The sequence below is a fragment of the Columba livia genome, chromosome 1, assembly GCF_036013475.1.
Source record: "Columba livia isolate bColLiv1 breed racing homer chromosome 1, bColLiv1.pat.W.v2, whole genome shotgun sequence".
Taxonomy (NCBI): Eukaryota; Metazoa; Chordata; class Aves; order Columbiformes; family Columbidae; genus Columba; species Columba livia.
The window spans coordinates 180,398,892-180,422,102 of record NC_088602.1 but is presented as its reverse complement, the minus strand read 5'-3'; the positions used below and the strand labels follow the sequence as shown (position 1 = coordinate 180,422,102).

At 39.5% G+C, this 23,211-nt stretch overlaps 1 protein-coding gene across 12 annotated transcripts in view; it reads left to right on the top strand.

The window, feature by feature from the left end:
- The window catches only part of PPHLN1 (periphilin 1), a 70,565-nt gene extending 51,150 nt beyond the window's left edge, over window positions 1-19,415 (top strand). For all 12 annotated transcript variants that reach the window (XM_065048634.1, XM_065048640.1, XM_065048637.1 and 9 more), the window contains one exon: window positions 17,136-19,415. In XM_065048634.1, the coding sequence (XP_064904706.1) occupies window positions 17,136-17,345 (210 nt within the window). In that variant the 3' untranslated portion in view covers window positions 17,346-19,415. The remainder of the gene's footprint in view (window positions 1-17,135) is intronic.
- The last annotated feature ends 3,796 nt before the right edge of the window (window positions 19,416-23,211 follow it).

Here is a 23,211-nt window from a genome sequence, read left to right as displayed (position 1 = left end):
TGTCTAAAGCTGCTGTCGCCAGAACTCTTGTCTTCCTTTAGGGCACTTCACTGTCTTCTAACTTAAGTACCCTTGGTTCTACATATTTTGGAGAGTTTACTCACTTGGGAGCACTAGTGCATCAGTAGACACCCTCATAACAGCTTCTTCCAGCTGGCTTGTTGGAGCTGAACTTTGATCTAGTTGTGAACCAAGTTGGTATCCAGCTGCTCCAGCCCTTAAAGTTTTTGAGTAGATCTTGAGAGGAAAGAGCAATCACAATAACCAGCATTTTTGGTTGTGAGATAGCTAAATTTTATGAACTACATGGTCCCTTTTAATTAAAGCTCTAATCTCTGACAGTTCATTAAAGTATTTTCACTTTTAGGAAAATAAGATCAAAATATTTCCAAATGGTTAATGTGTTTATTGCCTGTCAGATAATGTGATGAAGAACTGAAAATGTGCAGTTACAGAGAAAGGTTGCCACACCAAGGCACAGCTCCCTGTGAAGTAAAGCTGAAGGGCCTTTTGAATGTGTCTGCTACCTGCTGCTGAACAGGAAAGTGGCTTCAAAGACTCTTGTTGCACTCAAAGATGTCTTTTTGTTCATTTGGAGAAACCTATGAGCTGGATGCAGCCTCCTTGAAACCTGTGATCTGATTACTTCTGCTGGTGGCGTGGTCTTGCCCATAGCTCTCCCAGCAAGGGGATGGAGACCGTACCTTCACCAGCTATTGGGAATGACTGGTGTACTTTTCCACCCCCAGAGAAAGTTGAGGTTTTTTTTGCACAGCTGAAAGGAGAGAAACCAGCGTAGGAAGGTGCGTGAATGTCAAGTTAAGAATCTTCCTGTCAAAATTCCTTCTCCATGGAGAGATATGGACCATGCCAAAGGGAAGACACGAGGAGGCCTGGATGCAGGGGAGGATCCAGAAGGCAGAGGTGAAAGGATGTAAGGGTCTCTGAGGAAGAGGCAGAGTGGAATTACGTCTAGCTGAGGGATGAGATGACCTCTGAATTGGAAGACTGAGAAAGTCTGGAACAGGGGAAAGGATTTGTGGTGACAGGAGAGGTAGGGTTGGGAACTGGGAGTGTGGGAAGCAATGAACGAGGGTGGGACTGGACTTGCAGTTGAAAAAAGGTTTGTGCCAAGATCAGGAACTGCAGCCAAGAGGGTGGGGAAAAGAAAGAGTTGGGGAACAAGAGGAACATGGGTGGAGATGGGAATGAATTCCACAGGAGCTCTGGAAGCCCATCGGCGAATGCAGTGGAGTTTCTCCCTGGCTGGAGGGTGGAGACGCTGCATCATGCAAGAAAACTCAAGTTGCTATTTTTGGTGCCAGAAACAAGTGGGGAGCAGTCAGGTGCTTCCATCTCCGCGTCTTCGCCTCTGGATGCCCTCGAGGCATCTGCGGGAAGCTGCGATGGTGAGGCAGGAAATGCAGCGTTCCTGCATCCACTACCTGACATCGTTACAGAAGAATTTGATAAACACCTCAGTTACTGCAGATTGTTCTGTTGTCCATTTCGTTCACTGTCTTTCTCACCAACTAAAAATAAAACCAATGTGAATATTATTTTTAATGAAACTATTAATCTGCTTACCCAAGCGTATATCTAGCCATAACTCAAAAATGCCTCAATTAATTTTTAAATACTCTTTTCAGTTTTTCTAAATTTTACTATTAGGCATAAAACTACAGCTCACTGTAAAATTTTCCTTTTTCTAACATTGCTACTGAAGTATGTTTCCTTGCAACTATTTTTTTGCTAAAATCAGCAGCAAAGATAAACTCTGAGATTCTGTTTCCTGTTTCACTGAGGTCAGTTAATGCTTTTTTTGCCTTTGATTTTCTAGTAACAGGATACCTAAACTCTGAACTCTTGAAAGCTCTCTAGCTCACTCTTGATTTCGTTGAGGCTATTGGTTTCTTGAGCCCATGTATAAGTGATTTGTGCTTTTAATAACACAGTGAAATGTTTCATAACACTTACAACAGAATTGCTGGTCTCATTATTCTTGCAATGCTTTTTTTGGATTGAGGTTTACATCTGCATTCCAAATGTGACAATTATCATCTGTACACTAGTAAGTATACAATAAAATGGTTGTGGTATTGAGTCATTAACATGCCTAATCCAGATGTGATTAATCTAAACCGGTGAATTTATATGTGATTTGATAAGAGAGACTTCTAAAAAATTAGTTAAATACAGTATACATTCTTGGTGTGTGAATTTTCTACATCGTTTGTCAGCCATTTCAAGAATGGCAGTGCTAAAAATCTGTTGAGTTTAAAGTGGTTATATAGTCTTTTATGACCCAGATAAGTTAGCAAAGAAACTGTTCTAGGAGTGTGCCTTTCTATTTTAAGCAGGGTTGGCTTTTTGCTACCGAGAGAAGCCTGTATCATTATAATGAGTTGACTCTGGAGCCTTTTGATTTGTGTAGGTGTTACTCATGTCGCAGTTAAGCAGCCAGAGCAGTGATTCCGAAGAGAAGTATCTCATGTACTGTAAAGATTATTCCTTCTGTGTCCATTTATATTGGTCCAAATACACTTTTTTAATTGATGGGAGAAACATAATTTTTGCTTGTATGTATTTCTGACAGTGCAGTGAAGATGTAAAGTAGCTCCTTGCTTGTCTTAGGCCTGTGCTCTATGTTGGGACTTGCAAGAATGTAATCTCTGCTTTGCAGCACAGTCCTCTTTCTTTACTCTGCTTATGGAACAATTTGTTCACTTTTTTGAATTATGATGCTTATAATAAGAATTATTCTTTCTACTTTAGGAAAAGCAGGATTTGATCCCTTATAAACCTTTTGTTAAAAATTATACTGGGTGTTTTTGAAAGTCTAATAGTGCCTTTATAGTACCATGGCTTGTGTCTAATTTCTTTATTTCGGGCTTCAGTTTCTCTTCAGTCTGTTGCTGTTTGACTTCGTGTTTCTGTATGGTAAGACTAAGTATTCTTGAAAAATATATGTGCATATTGCTAAAGAGTCATATTAAAATATGCGGAGGTCTGTTAGGGATAAAGTGCTGAGCTTGTTTTTGTCTGTTGTTTGTGGATCAGCTAAGATTTTGAAAGAGGCAAGGTCATTTAACATGTTAACAAAGTCTAAGTACTCAATGTCTAGTGTCAGGTAAGGTTTTATGCCTATAAGGATGCAAGATTTCATTGGTAAGCTTGCAATTAATTTCAATATGAATTGCTCAGCATGCATGTGTAACTGGTAAGCAAGTAACTTTTTACTATATTCCTTAAAACTGTTGTATTGTGTATTATAGTAAAGCTCTGAAGGAACATGTGTGCATATGTACATAATGTATACAGTGGGCACTTTGTTTCTGTTCTTTAAATAATGTTTCCATTTAGTTATGAAACATACGTTTTGTTCATGGTTTTGTATTTGATAGAAATGCATGAAACATCACAAGGTAATACAAAGATGCTCAGTTCAACGGATGTGAAATATTTTTAAATTAATTTCTGTTTTTTCAGAGTGCTAAGTTATATGAGAGCTTGGGTGAAAGGAGGACATGGATAAAATTGTGGTGGCAGAAGTGAAGGTGGTCAGAGGTAGTTGTGGTTCCTTTGTTCTGTATGAATTGGCCAACTGCAGGGTCTTTGGAGTAGGAAGAGCCATTTGGCTTTGTCCACAGTGTAGTTTGCTGATCAATGGAGAACTAAGGAGAACAAAGAGAAGAGGTGAACAAGTGAATGAGAGGTTAATATTGATGTAACGTGAAGTGAGGCAATGGCTCATATTAAATCTAAGCAATAGTTCTAAGATCTATTTTCAGTGCATTGCAGCTAAGAAGTGGAAAATGTTAGTTATATTTTCTTCATTAAGAGTGTAAGCTACTGACTTAGCCTGTAAAAGGCAACTTTTTTTAATGAAACAATTACTGTTATCATTCTGCACAATCCATGGTACTCTTAAATAAATAAATGAAATAATCCTTTGTTTAGCATGTAAATCAATTCTTTGTAGATATTAATCTTTCAAATAGCAAAATGTTTTACCTGCTGATTTGAAAATAGATAGTTTGCAATGTTTGTACCCTTATGTGATTTAAAAAAACAAACAAACAAACAAACAACACACTGGAATTTCTAAATGAAATTAGAAAATGTCATTCATTTTCATTGTGGGTTTTTTAAATTTAATTTTACTTGCTCGGTTCTAAATAATTAATTCTTTTTCCCTCATTTAATTCTGTTTGTTTGCAGACAGTGTAGTTCAGCCAGATCTTTATTAGCTTGAACTGTTTGGTTAAAATTTAAAAAAAAAAAGAGTTCTGGAAGGCTGCATGAAGGGAGGAATGCCTTATTTTCCAGGATATGTTTGTACGAACAACCCCTGTCTATTCTGTATCTTTGAGAGCACATGGTAATCCTGTATGAAGTAAGGTTAAAAGGTAAATGGCGTGGTACTGTTTCTTTTGGCTATTGCATTAAAGTGTTTGACCTTTAGCAACCTATTTTTATCTTAGGCAGTAAACTGTTTAGTTCTGCTTATCAAAAGAGACTTCACTGCTCTCTTTCCATGCTGTTCTTATCCAAAACACACCGTATCAATCCAGTATCAGTAGACTTTATCAGCAACAGCCATTATTCTGCTTAGAGATGCGGCATAAAAAAGTTTATTTATATTGTCACAGTACATTTTATTCAATAAATACTTTCCTGTATAGTACTGTGGTTTCCAGTTTCAATATCTAGTTTAGATCTTCTTTTGTATTACCTCCTTATTAGCTTACTCTTTTTCCAGGTTTCAGCTGCTTGACTTGAAATTGTTTTCATATCTGCCCTAAAGTCAATTATTTTAGACTATTCAAACAATAGCTTATGTATCTCTAAAGAAAACTTAAATATGGTAAAGTAAGTGTGTTTGCAGGTATTAATCAATTTCCTAATTATTTGAGGGTATCTTCAAATCGTCAGGCTGTTGGTGATAATTTGAAATGTTATGAAGTGTTTAGTTGAAGGGTCAGCTCCCCCGTACCATTTCTTGTCTGTGTGATTTGCCAGAGCGAAATTCTACACGAGGCAGGACTTCCTGCGTCTCTGAAGTGATGGCGATACGTAATGCGGCTGGTCATACTCCACAAATCTTTAACCTGCAGGAAGCTGACAGAGTTGCTGAGCAGCTGCTAATTTGTTCTAGCTGTAATTTTTTTTTCCTTGACTTGTTAAGTTACATGATGCTTTACTATTGTTACTAGTAAACAAATACTGGCACCATAATTAGGCTTCCTCCTTTACAGTTAGAGTAAATAAGATATTTCATGAAGTACATCCCACAGGACTGAGTCTAGACCTCTAGCATCCTTGTGCAAGTTGTGTCCCTTGAGTACTAGAAATACCTCTGTTATTTTTAGGCTTTAACTATTTGTTGCAGCAGGCTGTTTTCGCAAGATATAGATGCAAGGGATCACAGCTGCTCTGAGCTTTCTGAGGAATACAGAGCTAAAGCTCTCAGAAACTGTCATAAAAAAATATCCAACATAAAATACCATTTGATGATCCCAGTTTTCTTCTATTGGTTGTAATACTTTTTATAAGGATTGACTGAACTTAGACTCTAAAAGAATCAAAGCTTTTCAGTGGATGCCAGAATCTGAAGACAAGCGAACACTTCAAAAAGTCATGAGTGTGTTCCCCATATCTTGCCAAGTTTGTTCCAAATCTGTCCTCTATCAGCTCACCCCATCAGGCAACTTCTGGAAAATGTTCAGTGACACTGGATTGAACAGGGCAGACATTCCTTTAAACGAGTTTGATAGGTAACAGTTCTTGTGCTGAAATGCTGCAGCATTGCTTAATTATCTCATTAGTAAAGGCTTGTAGTGAGAAAATAGAAAGCCAGTGTTCTTAGTCTCAAAAGATCTTTTTAAGTACAAAGTAGACTTGGTTTTTGCATGGAAAAATAGTTCACAACTTAAAAATCAGTGATTCCCAAGCTTTTTTGAATGAGATAATTGCAGTGATTCTTCAGTATTTCTTATGAGCTGTAACCCAAACATATCAAATAACTAATTCCGAGTACTGTGGGATACAGTCGGTGGTGTATCCACTGAGTAAATGCAGAACTCCTAATATGTTTCCTTGGAACCACAGTTGATAATCACTGCCCTAAGACATATGATTTACTAACCATAAAAGACAATCACTGCTTCTTGTGGCTTTCTCTTTGGATAGAGTTTCCATTTTTACCAATTTTTGGATCAGATTTCTGCTTCCAAAATGAAGTGGAAATAGCTAGAATCGTGGGAGCAGACTCAGAAGGAGAGATTGTTTGGGTGTTGAATGCTGAAAAATCCAGAAGAAATGAATATATTTGCAATGAGAAATGAGAAAGGAGGCTTCATACTACAGCTTTTCTGACATGCTCCATCCCCAGCCATTATGCTTGGTGTTCTGTTTCTTTATATATTTTCTATTTGACTGAAGATACATGCTAAGATGCGCCATCATTTAAACACAGGTCCTGTTGCTTTGTCTGTCTGGGTTGGGTAACAGTTGTACTGGTGGTCTCAGATGAGCTCAAAGAGACTGGGCACACTAGAAAGGCTACAGATAAATGTTCTCTTGAGACGTCATCTACAGCTGCTTGTCACCTTCTCACCTCGAATAGGTGATTCCTCCCTGCAGCCCAACTGATATGCTGTTATAGCATGTGACCTAATCAGTGTTCTTTTTGCCTTAAATGAATTTCAGGAGTGGTCCTGCGTATTGGTGGCTCACGCAAACAAGTGTGGTGATGGTTTCTGGTGTGGGGTTGGTGACAGCTGGGAAGGGGGAATAGTCTTTTCAGCCATCACAGCTGCATGTGGAAAAAGATATCCATCCACAACATAGGGAAAGATTACAGAAGTCTTCAAAAACATGGCCTTAATTTACTTATTCTTTTATTTGATTTTATATTTGAAATGAGTACTTAAAGTAAATGGAGAGAGTGGCTATTTAGAGGGTAGAGACAGGACCATGACTTGGATATGAAAAATATTTAGATCCATTATTGAGACACTAATAAAACTGATTTGTGAGGCTAATATAATGTGTGAAGTAATTCTAAACTTTCAGAAACCTTAAGGTTTAACATAAACTAAGTAATAAAATGTTGGTAATCTAAGTAATTGTTTTTCTTCTTGCAGCTGTTGCTTTTCTTTCCTGAAAAGTTGTCCATTGCATACAGTACTTTACTTATTTTGGGTAGTGTTTACTTTAAGCCACACATGTGATTAGAAACACCTAGCCTTTGGCTTGCATATCTAAACCTGCGTTAGCATTTTTTAGGCATTAAAGAAGAAAAGAGAATTTGCTCTTTAGGCAGTGATGGTGAGAAAACCTTCTCATTTAAGGGCTGGATTTTAAACTCATCGATCTGCAGGCTTTGAGTTTACAATAATAACACTGCTGCCAGTTAATCGTGCAACTGATCTGCTGGGAGTTGCTCTTAATTGGAAAAGGAAGATTTATGTTTTTGTTTTCTTCTCTCACTGCTTGTTTTACACTATGCCACTGAAGAAAATATCCACACCTCAGGGCAAAATTCTGTCTTACCCACTAATAAAAATGAGCCCTCTTCAGGCAGACTGTTGAATCTGAGAATGTTTTTTGAAATTGGAAGCGTGGAGACTTTTGTTGAGGGAAAACTAGATTGCCGTAAGTCACTTTTTGGTAAAAGTTCATGCGCTATTGCAGATCTTGACTGCAACTCACTCCATATATGTGGATTTTAAAGTACTGTACTTTCTGTACAAAAATATTTATGTGTTTTTATGACAAGGAAAATTGGTTTGTTGTGTAATTCTTGCCATTAATATACAGCTCATTCCGATGAAGATGAAATGAATATCACTTTCCTTTATGGTTAGTGGACATAACTGAAAGCCATTAAAGCATTTTTAACAAGAGAATTAACATAGACAGAGTCTTTTGTAGATAAACTTCAGCCTTCCTGTTTTGGATGGAGCAATAAGTTTACCATGGAGTAGATTTAGGAAATAGCTTTCCATCAATTCAGTATTTTATAAATAAAAAGTTACAGGGCGAGGTCCTTCCTTTGGCATAAAGCTGACTGTTTCCTGTTTAATCCTGAACTGATGCATTTCAAGTAATGGGGTTTTTTTAGCATCCATCAGAAAGGAGAGATTTTAGGATTTTGTTTTCAGTTTTGGTCCTATGAAAATGTAGTTTTTAGATTTGATGATCATTATAGAACAAAGAGAAATTACTAGATAGAGAAATTGTTGCTCTCTCAGGCAATTATTTTTTTTACTTAGCTGCACAGCTGTTAGTAGCTGAAAATTCTTCAATGTAACTGGGTTGTCTTACACGTGAACTGAAAAGGTGTCATTGATAGGTCTTTAAGAGATTACCAGTACTTCTAGTGAGGTTTATAAACTGATGAGTTGTAATTGCCGTGGATTATTTGAATGCAGATTTGTCATCTGCTTGCAGAAGGCAAACACATTCTGTAAGAATAATATGTAAGAGGTAGAGCTTAGACCAATTCTTCTGTTTTACCTAAGGAACACGCAAGTTTGCGTATGAAGTAACACTACCCTCATCCAACACATCTGTTGTAAAGAAGCCTATGAAAACTGGGCCACACACAAACTGGTCTCCGAGGGGCTGTAGTTGGTGTTAGAATGCTGTTATTATGTGGTCTGATTGGTTTAGTAAAGAATTATCTCCAGTAAAACCATGTAACATAATAGTCCTTGCTCTCCCCCACGGGAGCTACTTCTGCTTGACTGAGCAAGACGTTTCTTGAAGAAGTAATAATGCACTTGCTCATGCCAAAGTGTAACTTTAAAAGAAATGGATTGTCATTTACGTTTTTGCTGTGTATCAATTCTTTTTCATTTAAACATTCACTTAGTTCCCCACTGTAGTATTAAAAATCATTAAATATATAGATTTCTTAGTAATTTATTTTAAGTAAATGCCTCGCTTCTTATTGAAAACTTCTTTGTAGCAATTTTAAAACAATGGGAAACTATTTAGAAAATTGAAGTTTTTATAAATGAAAACTCTGTTGCTGAACTTTCCATATATTAATTTAATTACCAGGCAGTACAAGTCCCAGCAGTTTAAGGTTTATGTTGCACTGTGCTGAATAACTTGTATGTGAGGCTTTCCCTGTTCCCTTTGGCTTTAAAGAGAGCTGAGACACTTTAATAGTTCATATGAACAGGTTTGTAAATGGTACCGACTTGGTTGGCTTTTGCTATGGTTATGTAGAACTATATAGCCTCACCCTGCAGATTTCTCCTCATATAACTGGAGCTTTAAACGCTTACTGCTATTCTTGAGGACTTGTGTTTTTAATTGGATTTTATTTTTATTATTTTTGTTCAACAGTGTGACACAAAAGCCATGTGTTCCATTTTTAGATTGCCTTATTAGCGTTGAAGAAAAGCACAAGACTGCAGTTTTTTGTCTGGATGGAGAAGGGAAAAAGAAGGGCACTGAGGAGTGCCGGCACTCCTTTGCAGAGGTGATGGTTAGTGGTAATTATTGCAGGGGGGCAGAGCCCTGTGCAGCAGGAGTCAGAGGAAGGTGAGGCTGTGGTCATCGCACACCCGCATCAGCCACAGGCTGTCCAGCCCCGTGACTTCGCTGTCATTGCAAAGCTGTCACCAGCACCATGAAATGAAGCAAAGGAGTGTCCAGATGATGTCTTGAGCTAAAACTGGGGATAATGGTTTCATGTGAGTAATTTGGCCTGTGTGTTTGCTTCCCAGTGTGTTATGCAGCACGGGAAAGACCAGAGTTGTGTCTCGAGCCCCAAGCCAACTCTTCAGTTCCTTTCAGCCTTGAAATGTACATGTAAACTCAGCAAAGAGTTTGTTACTGTGCACATAGACACCCGCCCCACAATTTTACAGGGTGCTTTTCATCTCCTTTCATACTAGAATTCTACTCTAAAATGAAACGAAAGGCTGTGCAGTGATATTGTTTGAGACTGCATCTTCCTCTTTCAAGATGTTACCAGCCCCGGTCCTTGAAGGGGAAAGTGGGATTTAAATCAGGATCCACACTTCTTTTAAAATAAAGGCTGTATTAGCATCTGTTCCACATGAGGGACGTCCAGCAGACCTCTCAGTCACGTACTTTGATGTCAAAAATGATCACCTTACATTATGAAAGCTGATTAAATCTATTAAAGCAGGCACTCAAAACTTTCAACAGAAAGGGAGGCAGAATTGCATTTAAGTGCATGTAGCTTTTATATTTTGTGTATCTTCAGTAAGTAGCAAATTAACATGAAATTGTTCATTATTACACAGTCGATTAAATAACTTGTTTCCCCCAGTTTGCATTTCAATGAATATCTAATTGGTCTATAAACACATTGATTAATGGGTGCAGAAATTATTACATAGATTCAAGGCAAAATTGTTAGTGCATTTTTAAGAAAGGAATAGAGTAGACTTGTTGATATTTTATAATTAAAAATTGTATACCACTGTTGTAACCAAGTATTAAATTTTTTGGATGCTAATTTAGCTTTTTGTAACCAGGAAAAATAGTTCAACTTGGTTGAAAACCAATTTTAAATGTCTTGGTCCTGGGAATTGTCTGCAAGTGGTTTAATGACAGTTCTGAGCATTCTTTGCACTGTGGAGCTATAAATTTTTATATTGTACTCATAAACATAACAGTACAATTACATTGCCACTGCAGTAATGAAAATTTCTCTGTACTCTTTCAGTAGAGGATTAGCTTATTGTACTCGAGGAGAGTAAATTTCGGGTAGGTTAATAAAGTCTAATTTGCGTGGTTGAGAAAAATCCAAGATAGTATGTAAATAAGTTAAAATAAGTGACTTGGGGAGAGGTAATAGTGCCTTTTAAAAAAAATGTCTTTGACAAGGAAAATCCTCTGATACCAGCAGGGCTGAATTCATTCAGTGTAGAGGAGTTTCTCAATTTACTAAAGTTTATAGTGCAAAATCTTACTGCACATGCAATCAGCTTAGAGCTAGGACTACATTTCGAAATCTTTTAGCATAGCTCTTAGGAGTGTGAGAAAAATTATACCTCATAGTCTGCCTACCCGTGCCAGAGAACCTGACGTGGACATGGCTGCATTAGCAGAAGAAGAGTGCTTTGTCAGACTTATTTTGGGTCTGCTGAGGAGGGGAAATAAGAAGCTGTCTTATCCCTCCAGAGGGCTGTACCGAGCTGGCTGCGTGGCTCAGCTGGTGCCTCTGGCTGGGGCAGAGGAGCCCTGGAGCATCACTGAAGCAAGAGAGATTTCAGGCAGTTTGCTCTTTCATTAATGGGGTGTCTGGAGGGGATATGGTCTGGCTTGCAAACTTGTGCTGTGCTTGTGCTCTGCAAGTTCAAGCTCTGCCTTTGTCAGAAATCAAACAACTACCAGTGAGCATGCTGCTGCTTTCCCGCTTTCATGGGGTATTTGATACTTGTGGGAAATGTGCCCTTAGTAGCTGAAAGGTTTCTGTTTTCCAAAAGATAATATATTAAATGAATACTTGCATGAATCACAGATACAAGATTGTGATTGCTGGGCATGTTGGATCTTCTCAAGGCTGAGTTAGTATCTAAGGGTTGCAGGCTGTTTAACGTGGTTTCTGAGCCACAACCCGAACTCCTTCCCCTTGTGTGAACTGCGCCTTGAGGGTCTTTGGTCTTGTGGATGAGGAGCTGGGAACAGACGTCTCTGAAGATGAGCAGTGGCTCCCAGGCAGCCATGGTGGCTGTGTGCGTATGGTGCAGAGCTGCTCAGAGAGCCTAGAGCTGAGTCGTGCTGCTGTGAAGAAGAAATGCTGGTGGAGATGAGAGAGTGTTAGGTGAATCTGTAAATGCATAGAATGATACGACTCTCAAAAATGCAGGAAAGATTGTGATGAAAAGAGCAAGGGATTGGAAATTTTGGATTAAATCATGGAGATCAATTTAACTTGATGAATCATCACATCCATGGTCCTCCTCATGCCTGGTGGTCCTGCTTGTGTTTGTGAGTAGAAGTACCACCTTCTGCAGTGAAATGAATTTGCCCATCTCTTGTGTAAAGCTGCTTGAGCCATGCATCCCAAGTGTCTTGATGATTCCTATTTGAAAGTCTTCTACATGTGCATAAAGCCAATAGCATTAAGAAAAGTCATCTTGATTCAAAATCATAGCCAGAGAAGATCCTTAATGTTGTCTACCTTTATATAAAATAAAGCACATTGATTAGAACAATTCTCCCAGAAAAGAGAAGATTCAGTTGAGTGCTTTCTGAGATGGAGAGGAGAAATTTGCATCTCCCATTTGCTACTCTCTTGTACTTTCTTCTGGCTGTGGATGTGGGAGATTCAGAGGCTAACTTGCTGGTGGGACCAGGGTCTTTCCAGCTTTCAGGGAGCTTCTCTCATTTCCCGCTTCTTCAAAGGCTGCCTAGAGCAGAAGCTGCAGTTTTAGCTGTTTTAGTCACCTTGAGAAGTTGAAAACCCTTTCTTTGTACAGACTGTAGAGCTAAGCTGGGGAAACCACCAGGAGTTGAAAAAAGGGTTGCAATGTTAACTGCTCTGTTTTTCTCGGCCTCATCCCCTTTAAATATTGTGTCTACTTTTGCTTTTGAAATGAAGCTGCTTTTTTGCCAGCTATGCAAGACTTTGAGACCAAGACAACAAAGTTTCTGACTCTTGTGCAGACTATAGTCCCTTGCAGGGGAGGACATCTTAAACAGTAATGACAACAAAAACTATAATTTATGTTGTCCAACAGCTCGGCTGCGCAAAATTCACAGGCAGCTCTGGAACAGTTTTGGAGAAGAACATGGGACGATGGTAGGTGGAGAAAGGAAATGATGCAGACTTCTCAGTGAGTAGTGGACATGTCATCAAGGTATTCCCTAGCTAGGTATCATTTCATCCACACCCAGAATTCACACGTACAACAAAGACTTGGTGTTTTCCACCCATCAGCTGAGCCATTCAATATGTTTTCTTTGGTTTAAGCCAAGACCATTTTTAGATAATCTTTACAGGAGGAATATAGCAGCATAAGACGTGAGCAGTCCCCACGTGCTTGCTTTTGCCTCTCTCTCTTCCGCATCACAGGTTAATGTCCCAGAGCTGAGCTGGAAGAAGAGAATGTGTGATATGCCTCATCTCTTTGTATTTTAAGTCACTGTTGATGGTGCTGTGAGGTCAACTGTGACAACTTTGAAGGGACACAAATAATGGAGTCCTTGAAGTTTTGTTCTGTCTGGTGAGTTCTAGAGCTTGATTACCTCAAACCTGGGGGACTGACATGTATGTTGCTCTAGCTGGATCTGGAAGTAAATGTCTGTTAGCTATGTTTAAACAGTTATCAGTGCAAATATTGGTATAGTTTTCTCAAATATATGGGGAGTGTTCACTGACATGTTATAGGTACATCACATCTTGAGATTTGCATCTAGTCAAAGCCTAAGTGCTTATACAGAGACTAACGCTTATACAGAGACTACAGAGAGTTGATCTCAGCCAGAGCTTCTATGCTATTATCATGTAGGAATAAAAAGAGCTAAAATGTCTTGAGAATAATATAAAAATAGGCATATTTGTGATCCTCTGATCTCACAGATGCCAGATGTGCTGACTTTGGAAAACTCTTCAAAGAGAACTTGAATTCAGCTTATATACTTCTCATTTGTAGGAAAATCAAGACTATATATGTATCTATAAATAGTGTGTGTATATATAAAATAAATATGTTTATATATTTGGGAAAAGAATAGCTGTTTCTGCTTCTCCTTCATCTGCTTACTAAAGTGTTACACGTTCTTTCCATTATGCTGGTGCTGTAGCTTAGGTCAGAGAATAAAAGTATGCTATGGCCTTGGTAAATGATCACCCTATGGCTTTAGCTGTTTTCTGGATTACGTGAGGTATGTATCAGAATAATCATGTCGTTGGTATCGTTCCCTTTCTTGTTTTTCAATATAAAGACGTTATTTCTTCTTTCCCCACACATGGAATCATTTTCAGTTTTTAGTTCCAGATGTTTACAGATGAGCTTTCCGTGGTCTGAGCTCAAAATCAATATCAGCTGGAATTTTAAAGACGGGGGAATTTTCAAACCTTGCTGGGTCACAAGTTCTTCCAGTATTCTTTTTACCAGTGAGCTTTTTTTGCTTGTCTAGGGTCTTTTTTGCAGTTTTCTTTCTTCCTTAAGCATCCCATTCTCTGCTTTTTTTCCAGAAATAGCTTCCTTCCCTTCTGCGGAGAAGACAGATTTTAATATCCCACACCACTATCCTTCTTTTTTTCTAAGAGCTTTGTGTGTTTTCACATTTTTTTCAAATAGTTTATTAAGCTGTAATTCATATTCTTCTGTAATTGATATTCTTGTAATTGATAGTCTCAACTCCCATCAGCAAAGCATAGTAACTTCTCTCTGAGGGTCGGTAGTTGCGTACTGGCTTTCAGATAAGAGCTGGTTTATGAAGTTACTTCCACTTCACGACTGGTGCTCGCGGTTCTTTCACTTGTGCTGGTGCATCTGGTTTTAGAAATGAGTGAGTGAATCACATTAATTGGGGAGGAAGTAATTTTAAAAGGGATCATCTCAGTGATGCAATTTACGTTGCAGCTACACAAATACGTTTATCAGCACAATTGAGAAGGAGGCAGATTGCACCAGGAGGATCACAATTAGCAGCTGGGGTTCAAAGCTTGGTGAGGGAAAATTGCTCAATTGTTGTTAGAGGAGCTGAGCTGCTTTCTTTGTTTTCTGTTGTAAGAACTGCCTTCCTGCTCCACCTTCACCCTCTTCCCCTATTTAAAGTCAATTCTATTTTTTTTTGAAGTCTTGTCAGAAAGTATTGAAAACATTTGTCTTGTGTATGAAGGTGTTTCGTTTCCAGATTGTTGTGGCAGCAGTGACTTCTGACTCCAGACACAATGGCAACAATGACTCTTTTGATTCTCCTCCAAGTCTTCATTTGTGAAATTTAGAATAAAACGTGCTTAAATTGAACTAATATTTATATGCTAAGGGTCAGAGAATTTTGTCTGTGTTAGCGCTTGTGGTGTGTGAGGGAAATAACAGCACTACTTGCCATTAGTTAGAAGACAGGTTAGAAGTGGAGCATTTCCTTCAGTCATAGCTGTGAGTGCCTCCCCGTGCAGAAGATGGGGCGATGGGTCGTGTTCCCTGTTCGTGTTGGGGTTTCTCTCATGCTGGTGTTGCGCGGCATCTTCTGCACACTGGCAGCTACGAGCTTCATATACTTGGGGAAGATCATCCACGCATCCTTGGTCTGACCACTTCAAAGATGATAAAATAGAACAAATAGACACGCAATAAGGAGAGAAAAAAAAAAAATGAACTATTTCCTCCAAAACGTAATGGCTTTGGGGGCATAAAAAAACCTTTCAGAAATAATTCTGTGAAGGTGCTAGCAGGCATGCTGCAAGTACGTGAAAAGTATGAGTTATCCAAAGTGAAATGCCATCTGTCTGTCATATGGCTAATCGGGTACAGCAATTCTTCCTGAGCTTTTTCCTTCGAAAGAGTTAGGAAAAAAAGAAACGCGTATTTGCCCTGTTTGAAGTTGTCTTAGCAAGTACCGAGTTTCACTTGCTGTGGAACACGAACTCTGAGAGTCTGTAGTCCTGCTTGTATTTTACTACCAAAGAACTAAACATACAAAGCAGGAAACAAACCCCCTCCCAGAAAAAATGCCATGTGCTCACTGTTTCCACACTTAAGATGTTTAGCTTGAGTTTGTTTTGTGCTGCGCTCTTCTGACTATTTAGTCTCTATTGAAGATGAGTTTCTTCCAAAAGGTTTTATTTTATTTGCCAGCCAGTGTTTGAAAAGTGGATCTCATTTTAAACCATTATTATAGAATATGCTATCAGACATTTGAGAACTGTTTTTATTGAAGGTATCATGTTAAGTCATTGTTTCTGAGAACAGTTTGTGTGCAGAATGTTCTTTCTTTATTTGTTTTTTCGTGCTCTTCTGACATGAATATGCAATTCTGATATGAATACGCCTTCGGACTAGTCCTTACAAATAAAACAGTGTGGGGGTGGTTGGTATAGGGGGGTGTTGTTTTTTTCCTTCTTTTTTTACTAATGGGTAATTGCTTATATACAGTTGCGTCTCTTGTGTCCACAGTATAAATAAATGGGGGAATAAAGGGTCACACATGTCTGTAAGAAACAACTTCTAATACAAGCACACAATACTAAATGATAATAATACTTTGAGCAATATCAACATCTCAGCTTTTTTTTCTCTTCTAAAAATGTACGGAGATATAAAACTGACTTATCTTTCTTCAAAAAGACAGTGTATTTTCTAAACGGAAATTGGCCAAAGAGGTGTGAAAACAAACTGCATCTGGCAGCTGGAAGATTTTGACAAGTTCCTTTTCTGATGGGTGTTTAGATTAATAACTGTAGCTGGAATCTGAAAAGAAAATTGGAAAGGCCACTGACTCACTTTGAAAGCCACCTAAGAATGTACTCAGATGTTTGTTTGAAAAACAGTTGCACTGATAACAGAAGTTATTTCTCCCCAGCTGTGGTACGTAACTGATTTGCAAAGCCTTCATTCCCTGCAGTACAAGATCAGACGGGTTCATGTAAACTGCTGCCAGGATTTCTTGTATCCTCAGTGGCTGAATCATCAGTGCAGTCAAACTAATTAAAGTAATATTTGTCAAGGACTTACAAGAAACAGATATCCAACAAACAAACATAATTTGGTGAAATTATTTAAACACAACTTGTATTTAAAGTATTAGGAAATATTACAAACAAAGTTAGCATTGCTTTGTATGAAGACTGAGATTTTTAGACATGCCGTGAAAATCTGGTTTAGCATTTGCACTTTGCCGTTATTTATTAAATATAGCTGCAAGAGGAACTTAGTAACTCTTTTTAAGGCATTTCTTCCAACAATAATTATTTCTTGTATCCGGATAGTTCTGAACTAGTTACATTTGTATTAGCACAGGTCAGAGGAGAGGAAGAGGCAAATGCATCTTACGGTTGAACCTCACGTTAAATCCAATATTCCTTGTTTGGTTTGGATCTGCAGTAGTGCCTAACTCACCGAGGGCTGTTGGTGGGCTAATGTAAAGAGTTGTGCATTTAATTGTTTTCTAAAATGTGTTGTTTCTAGGTCTACAGACAAGACTGTGAAACCTTTGGCATGGTAGTGAAGATGCTAATTGACAAAGATCCATCGTTAGAGAAGTCCATCCAGTTTGCCCTGAGGCAGAATTTACATGAAATAGGTGAGCGATGCATTGAAGAACTCAAACATTTCATTGCTCAGTACGATGCTGCCAATCAAGATCTATCAGAATCCTTCAAAGAGGGCCCATACTAAGGACAAAAAATTGCTTTTCGCTCCTCTGCATTGAGTATGCCATAATACATAAATCTGCTTTTTGTGGGGAAAGAGGAGATCTTGTTGGAGATTTGAACCCAAGGCCTGCGCTCCTTTGTAGCAGCTCAGATGGCTACACCTTGTTCATGGTGGTCTCTGCAGTTGTATTCTTCATACCTGTACTTCTTGACATATATTCCTTCAAAAGGACGTTCTTTTAAAAAATGCTGTAAAGTGACTAACTATTTTTGAAACCTTTACACAGTTACCTAGGAAAAAACGTTCAGTCTGATGTATGTACACTTACGTTTTGATGTTTATAAGTGTAACTTCAAACACTGTGTTTTTTATTAAAATAACAAGCAGCAGCTCTTCATTCCTCAACTTATGCAGAAATATGTCTTGTTTTCATATATGCTATAGGAAGGGAAGACTTGCAAGATTGTTTGCAGCTATGATTTAAATTATTTATTATAGATTAATTTTAGACTTCAGATTCATTCTGTAAAATTACCCTGGGGGCTGCCTCTAGCCTCTGACCGCCTGAACGGCTCTTAACTATTTGATACAAGAAGTGCTGTATTTTTACTCTAATTGCAAGTTCTGCAAATGCCTTTTAAATTTTGATGTTTTCAAAATATCACAAGTCATTAAGCAGTATTATGTAGGATTAACTCAATTTTTTGTTAATATTTGCAAGTAAACGTTTCCTTTATTACGTCTTTTTACTATACCTTACAGAGTGCAACTGCAGGCAGCCACTGAGAAGGGAAAGGTGTCTTGCCTACCCTCTCCCTCTCCCTCCTTATGCCTTCTCACCGCTTTTCATCCATCAGTTTTAACAATTAGGAGACTGTGTGTAATCTTTATTTCTGACATCAAGAAGGAACAGGAATTTGGGGTGGCAAGGTGGAGCAAGGAAAGCGAGCAGGACTGTCTCCTTAGTAACCGCAGATTGCTTTGGATTAGGTGTAATGTGAAGTTGAACCCTAAGGCCCCAAATTCATAATCATTTCAAACTTGGGTGATTCTGGGTAATGCCTGGAACCAATTTGGACCAGGCAGAGTGACTTGTAGTTGGGGAACAGAGATTGAGGAGAGTCAAGAAGCTGCCAGTGCTACATGATTACATTTCAGAGATGAAAAATATTTAGGACTCCTTGGTGGTATCCGGACTGTTGGATTGTGTACAGCTTTACATTTAATCAGGTTTTATTAATGCTTTTATTAATGTTTTAGGAAAGGGATATTTTGACTCATAATCACAAAGAGTTAAGTATAAGCTCAATTGTTTTGTATATATTTGTATTTAGAAACGTGAAACTCTGTACAAGGACTAATAACTAAAGCTCACCATTTCCAAAGTCCCCACAGTATTTTTAAATGAGAAAGTCAGTGACTTCAGCCCCTTACCAAGGTAACTTCTCAGATTTTGTCAAATTGGTGTGCAGAAAAGTAAATGAAATAGCACTGATTTTGCGTGTACAAGATACTGTATATATCACAGCATCTTACACATGCAAATCTTGATATGGTACATTAAATATGTATTACATTGGATTCCTGAGATGCCTGATTAGTTTTAATGTCAGTAGGGTGTGGTTTTGCAGTTGGCTTTTGTTGATTTCTAAGACTTCACCTTACTCAAAGGAGATGACCTGCAACTTACCTTGTTGGCAGCTGGATTGTGTGGGCTGCGCAGTGGGTGGGAATCAGCTCATGGATCCTAGAGGATGCTAATTTGGGGAGGGAGAGAGAGGAAGAGAGGCAACCTGCTGTGTTGTGGCACAGTAGCTAGACCTGACCCACCTCTTCTGGCAACAGCCTGGTTCACTGAGATCAGTCATGAAACCACAGGGCAGAAGCGTAACTACAGCGCTTCACCACTTGCTTACAGGACCGAGAGCATTTGTTACATCAGAGTTTCTGCTTTGGGTTAGCAATGCTACCAAAAAAGAATACTGAAATAATGTTTAATATATTTTTTATTAAAAATGTCCATTACTACTGTACAGTTTGTTAGGAATTTCCTTTGTTAGAAGCCTGATTAAATTTAATATGATATAAGTATCTGATTTTTCAAGTGTTTTTCTGTAAAGTAAGACCTGAGCTTGTAGTCACAGCATCATAAAATATCCCAAGTTGGAAAGGACCCATAAGGATCATCGCATCCAAATCCCTGCTGCTCGCAGCACTACCTAAAACTAAACCATATGACTAAGAGCATCATCCAGATGCTCCTTGAACAGGCTTGGTGCTGTGACCACTGCCCTGGGGAGCCTGTTCCAGTGACCAACCAGTCTTTTGGTGAAGAACCTTTTCCTAATGTCCAGCCTGACATTCCTCTGACGCAGCCTCATTCCATTTCCTTGTGTCCTGTTGCTGGTCACCAGAGGGAGGAGATCAGCACCTCCCTCTCTGCTGCCCCCCTTGAGGAAGCTGCAGACTGTGATGAGGTCACCCCTCAGCCTTCTCTTCTCCAGGCCGAGTGACCTCAGCCATTCCTTGTCAGTCTTTCCCTCGAGACCTTTTACCGTCTTGGTCACCCTCCTCTGGACACAATGTGATAGTTTGATGTCCTTCTTATATTGAGGTGCCCAGAACTGCACACAGTGCTCCAGGTGCAGAGCAGAGCGGGACAGTCACCTCCCTGCCCGGCTGCAATGCTGTGCTGGATGCACCCAGGACACGGTTGGCCTCCTGGCTGCCAGGGCACACTGTTGGGTCATGTTTGACTTGCCATCAACCAGAACCCCCAGATATCTTTCCATGGGCATTTGTACATATAACTGGGATTATCCCAGCCCAGGTGGAGAATCTGGCATGTGCTCTTGTTAAATTTCATACATTTGGTGACTGCACAGCTCTCCGGGCTTCCCAGATCTCTGCAAGGCCCCTCTGCCCTTGAGGGAGTCCACAGCTCCTCTAGTTCAGTATCATCAGCAGACTTACTTAATGTACATTTGACGTCCTGTGTCTATGTCATTTTTAAAAACATTAAAGAGCAGTGGCCCTAAAATTGAGCCCTGGAGAACCTCACTGGTGACTGTCCACCAACCTGATGTAGTCTTTTTTTTAAAATGGATTAAATTTTACTGATGAGCTAAGGAGTCATTTGAATTTTTATAACTGCTATTTCTGTTGAAGTTTTAATTCACATTCATGAGTGATAAGTAACTGGTTTACATTTAATGCTGGTCATTATGTTGAGTGTTCACATTTAACCTTTTCTGATGTACGCTTTCTGTTGATGTAAGTAAAATATTATGCCAGTCCCTTAATTTAAGCAAGAAATATGGCTTTTAGTGTTCCTTCTTGCAGAAACAAACATATACTTTGGATTTTATTTTACTTTATTTTATGTGAATGTGAAAAGTTGTCCTTGCTCTCGTGGACAGTCTTGATGGGGCTCCTGGAAGGGGGTAGGAAGAGCATTGGTGGGAGTAACCAGATGCTGTGCTGGAGGAATTGATTTTCTTTGTTCCCTTAAGAACTCCTGAAAAAAACCCTTACTCCTAGCACTCCGTAGTGTGCAGATACTCTTAAAAGAATGGAAAGGGAAGAGGAAAAAGAAGGAAAGGAGGATGGAAATTCAGTGTTACCTGCCAAGGCTGGAGCAGTTCTGAACAGATCTGTAGTTTCACTGGGTGAGCTGGCAGCTTGGAGTGGCAGCGTGAGCAGTTAGGGTAAAAATCAGCGATAAAACTGCGATGGATATGAAAGGAGCTAATGCCACGTATTGGAGAAGGTCCAGTTCCTTGTGACCCTGTTTTTTGTGCAAGGTTTCTTCTTTCGATGAGCATAAGTATAATGTACAGCCCTAATATTTCTCAGTATGATGAAGGTTGTACAGTTAATTTTGGTTGTAGTAGCTGGTATGGGGCTATATTTTGGATTTGTGCTGGAAATGGTGTTGATAACACAGGGATGTTTCAGTTACTGCTGAGCAGCGCTTACAGAGTCCAGGCCTTTTCTGCTCCTCACACCACCCCAGCAGTGAGTGGTCTGGGGTGCACAAGAAGTTGGGAGGGGACACAGCTGGGACAGCTGACCCCAACTGACCAGAGGGATATTCCACACCATGTGACATCATGCTCAGCAATAAAATTTGGGCTGGGGCGGGCAAAAGTTCACCGGGGCTGCTGCTGCTCGGGGGCTGGCTGGGCATTGATTGGCTGCTGGTGAGCAACTGGGGTTTTTAGTATCACTTGGCTTTTTTGTTCATTTGTTAACCTATTAAATTGTCCTTATTTTAATCACTAGTTTTCTAACTTTTACCCTTTCAATTCTCCCCCCATCCCAGCAGGGGCTGGGGGGGAGTGAGTGAGCAGCTGTGTGATACTAGGTGCCTACCAGGGTATAAGCTCCACTTAGAATACAAAAGTACTGCTAATAACACAAAACAGGATTTACAGCTTTGGGAACTGTATCTGAGTCTTGTGCTGTTAGCAGATACTGTATCGCATACCACTCTCTTTATATTTAAGGTGGAAGAACCAATTAGAAACACTTCTCATAAGAAGTGGTCAAAAATAATGAAGAAGGAATCTTTTATGTCAAGCTGAAAAAAGTAAACAAAATTGTATACTTATCTTTAAACTTAAATTTTAATTTTTAAAGTGGATGAAAATAGGAGCTAGTCCCTCTTTTATTGTGTGGTTACAAGTATTTGTTATTCTTGCCTCACACGAATGTCTCTTCCCAGCCCATTCCTCAGCAAAACAAAACTTTCTAAACATTTTCTAATGCTCTTAATGACTTGCGGTCCTGCAACCCAGCACAAGTAAGGGTGATGTGCGTCCCTCAGAGCAGAGGTACCTCATCTAGCTCTGAACAAGCCGCTCAGCACCACTGCAGCACAGTTTCTGAAGGCAACACCATGTTGTGCAAACTGTGCCTTCCTTGGCCGAGTCTGGTCTGGAGGAAAAGCAGCACTATGGATGGGAGGGAGGTCTGTTACCCCCTTGCACAAGCAAATGAGCCTCTAAATTTTTCCTGAGTAAACCTGAGGACAAGGAAAGGTCTCTATCCTCTGCCAAAGCTTCCAGCTGAAAAATATCAGTATAAAAATTGGCGGTGGGAGGGGGGAAGTGTTATTATTTACATCACTCATTTAGACATTTAGAATTACCCGGAGCACTTGCAGCAGCAGAGTTCACTGTGCCCCAGCAATGGCACCTCTAGCCCTGAGTTATGCTTGGGTTTTGTTTAAGTGCATGGGAAAAGAAATACATCTTTCAACTAGTTTATTTTGAGGTTTAGAGGGAAGTTATGTGAAAGTTAACTCTGCAGATAGTTTGTAAATGACACACTTTAAGAGATATGTGTTGAATAGTGTTTTTAAAAGTATTGAGAAGCCACTAACAGTGTACACAGAACTTTTGTCATCTAATACTCTGTAAGACATTGCACTTTGGGAGAGTACATATGCTGCATCTCAGAAGATGGCGTAAAACCTGAAGAACTGCTGGTGGAGACACTTCTTGCTCCAAGAACGACACAGCAGTAGCAAGCAGACAGAGCGTTTCATTTCGCAGGATCCTGGTTCCCCATATTTGGAAACGCAGGTAAGAACGGAAGGTCCCAACCATTGTTTGAGTGTCCTGGGGAACACATCAACGATTCAGCATCTCTCCTCCCATCCTGGAGGTCCTGGCAGCCTGGTGGCTGTGCTGTACTGAAGCACAACAGGCATTTGGCCGCTGGGAAAGCAAAGGCTGCCTCAGCCACCAGGCAGCCCGCCAGCTGGAAGCGTCCCACCAGCCGCCCGTTGGCCCATGCGATGTAGCACGGTATTACTTTGATCAGCTTTCATGTACACAAGACTTGTTTGTACTAGAAAAGTGACTTATATGGTGCATACCAC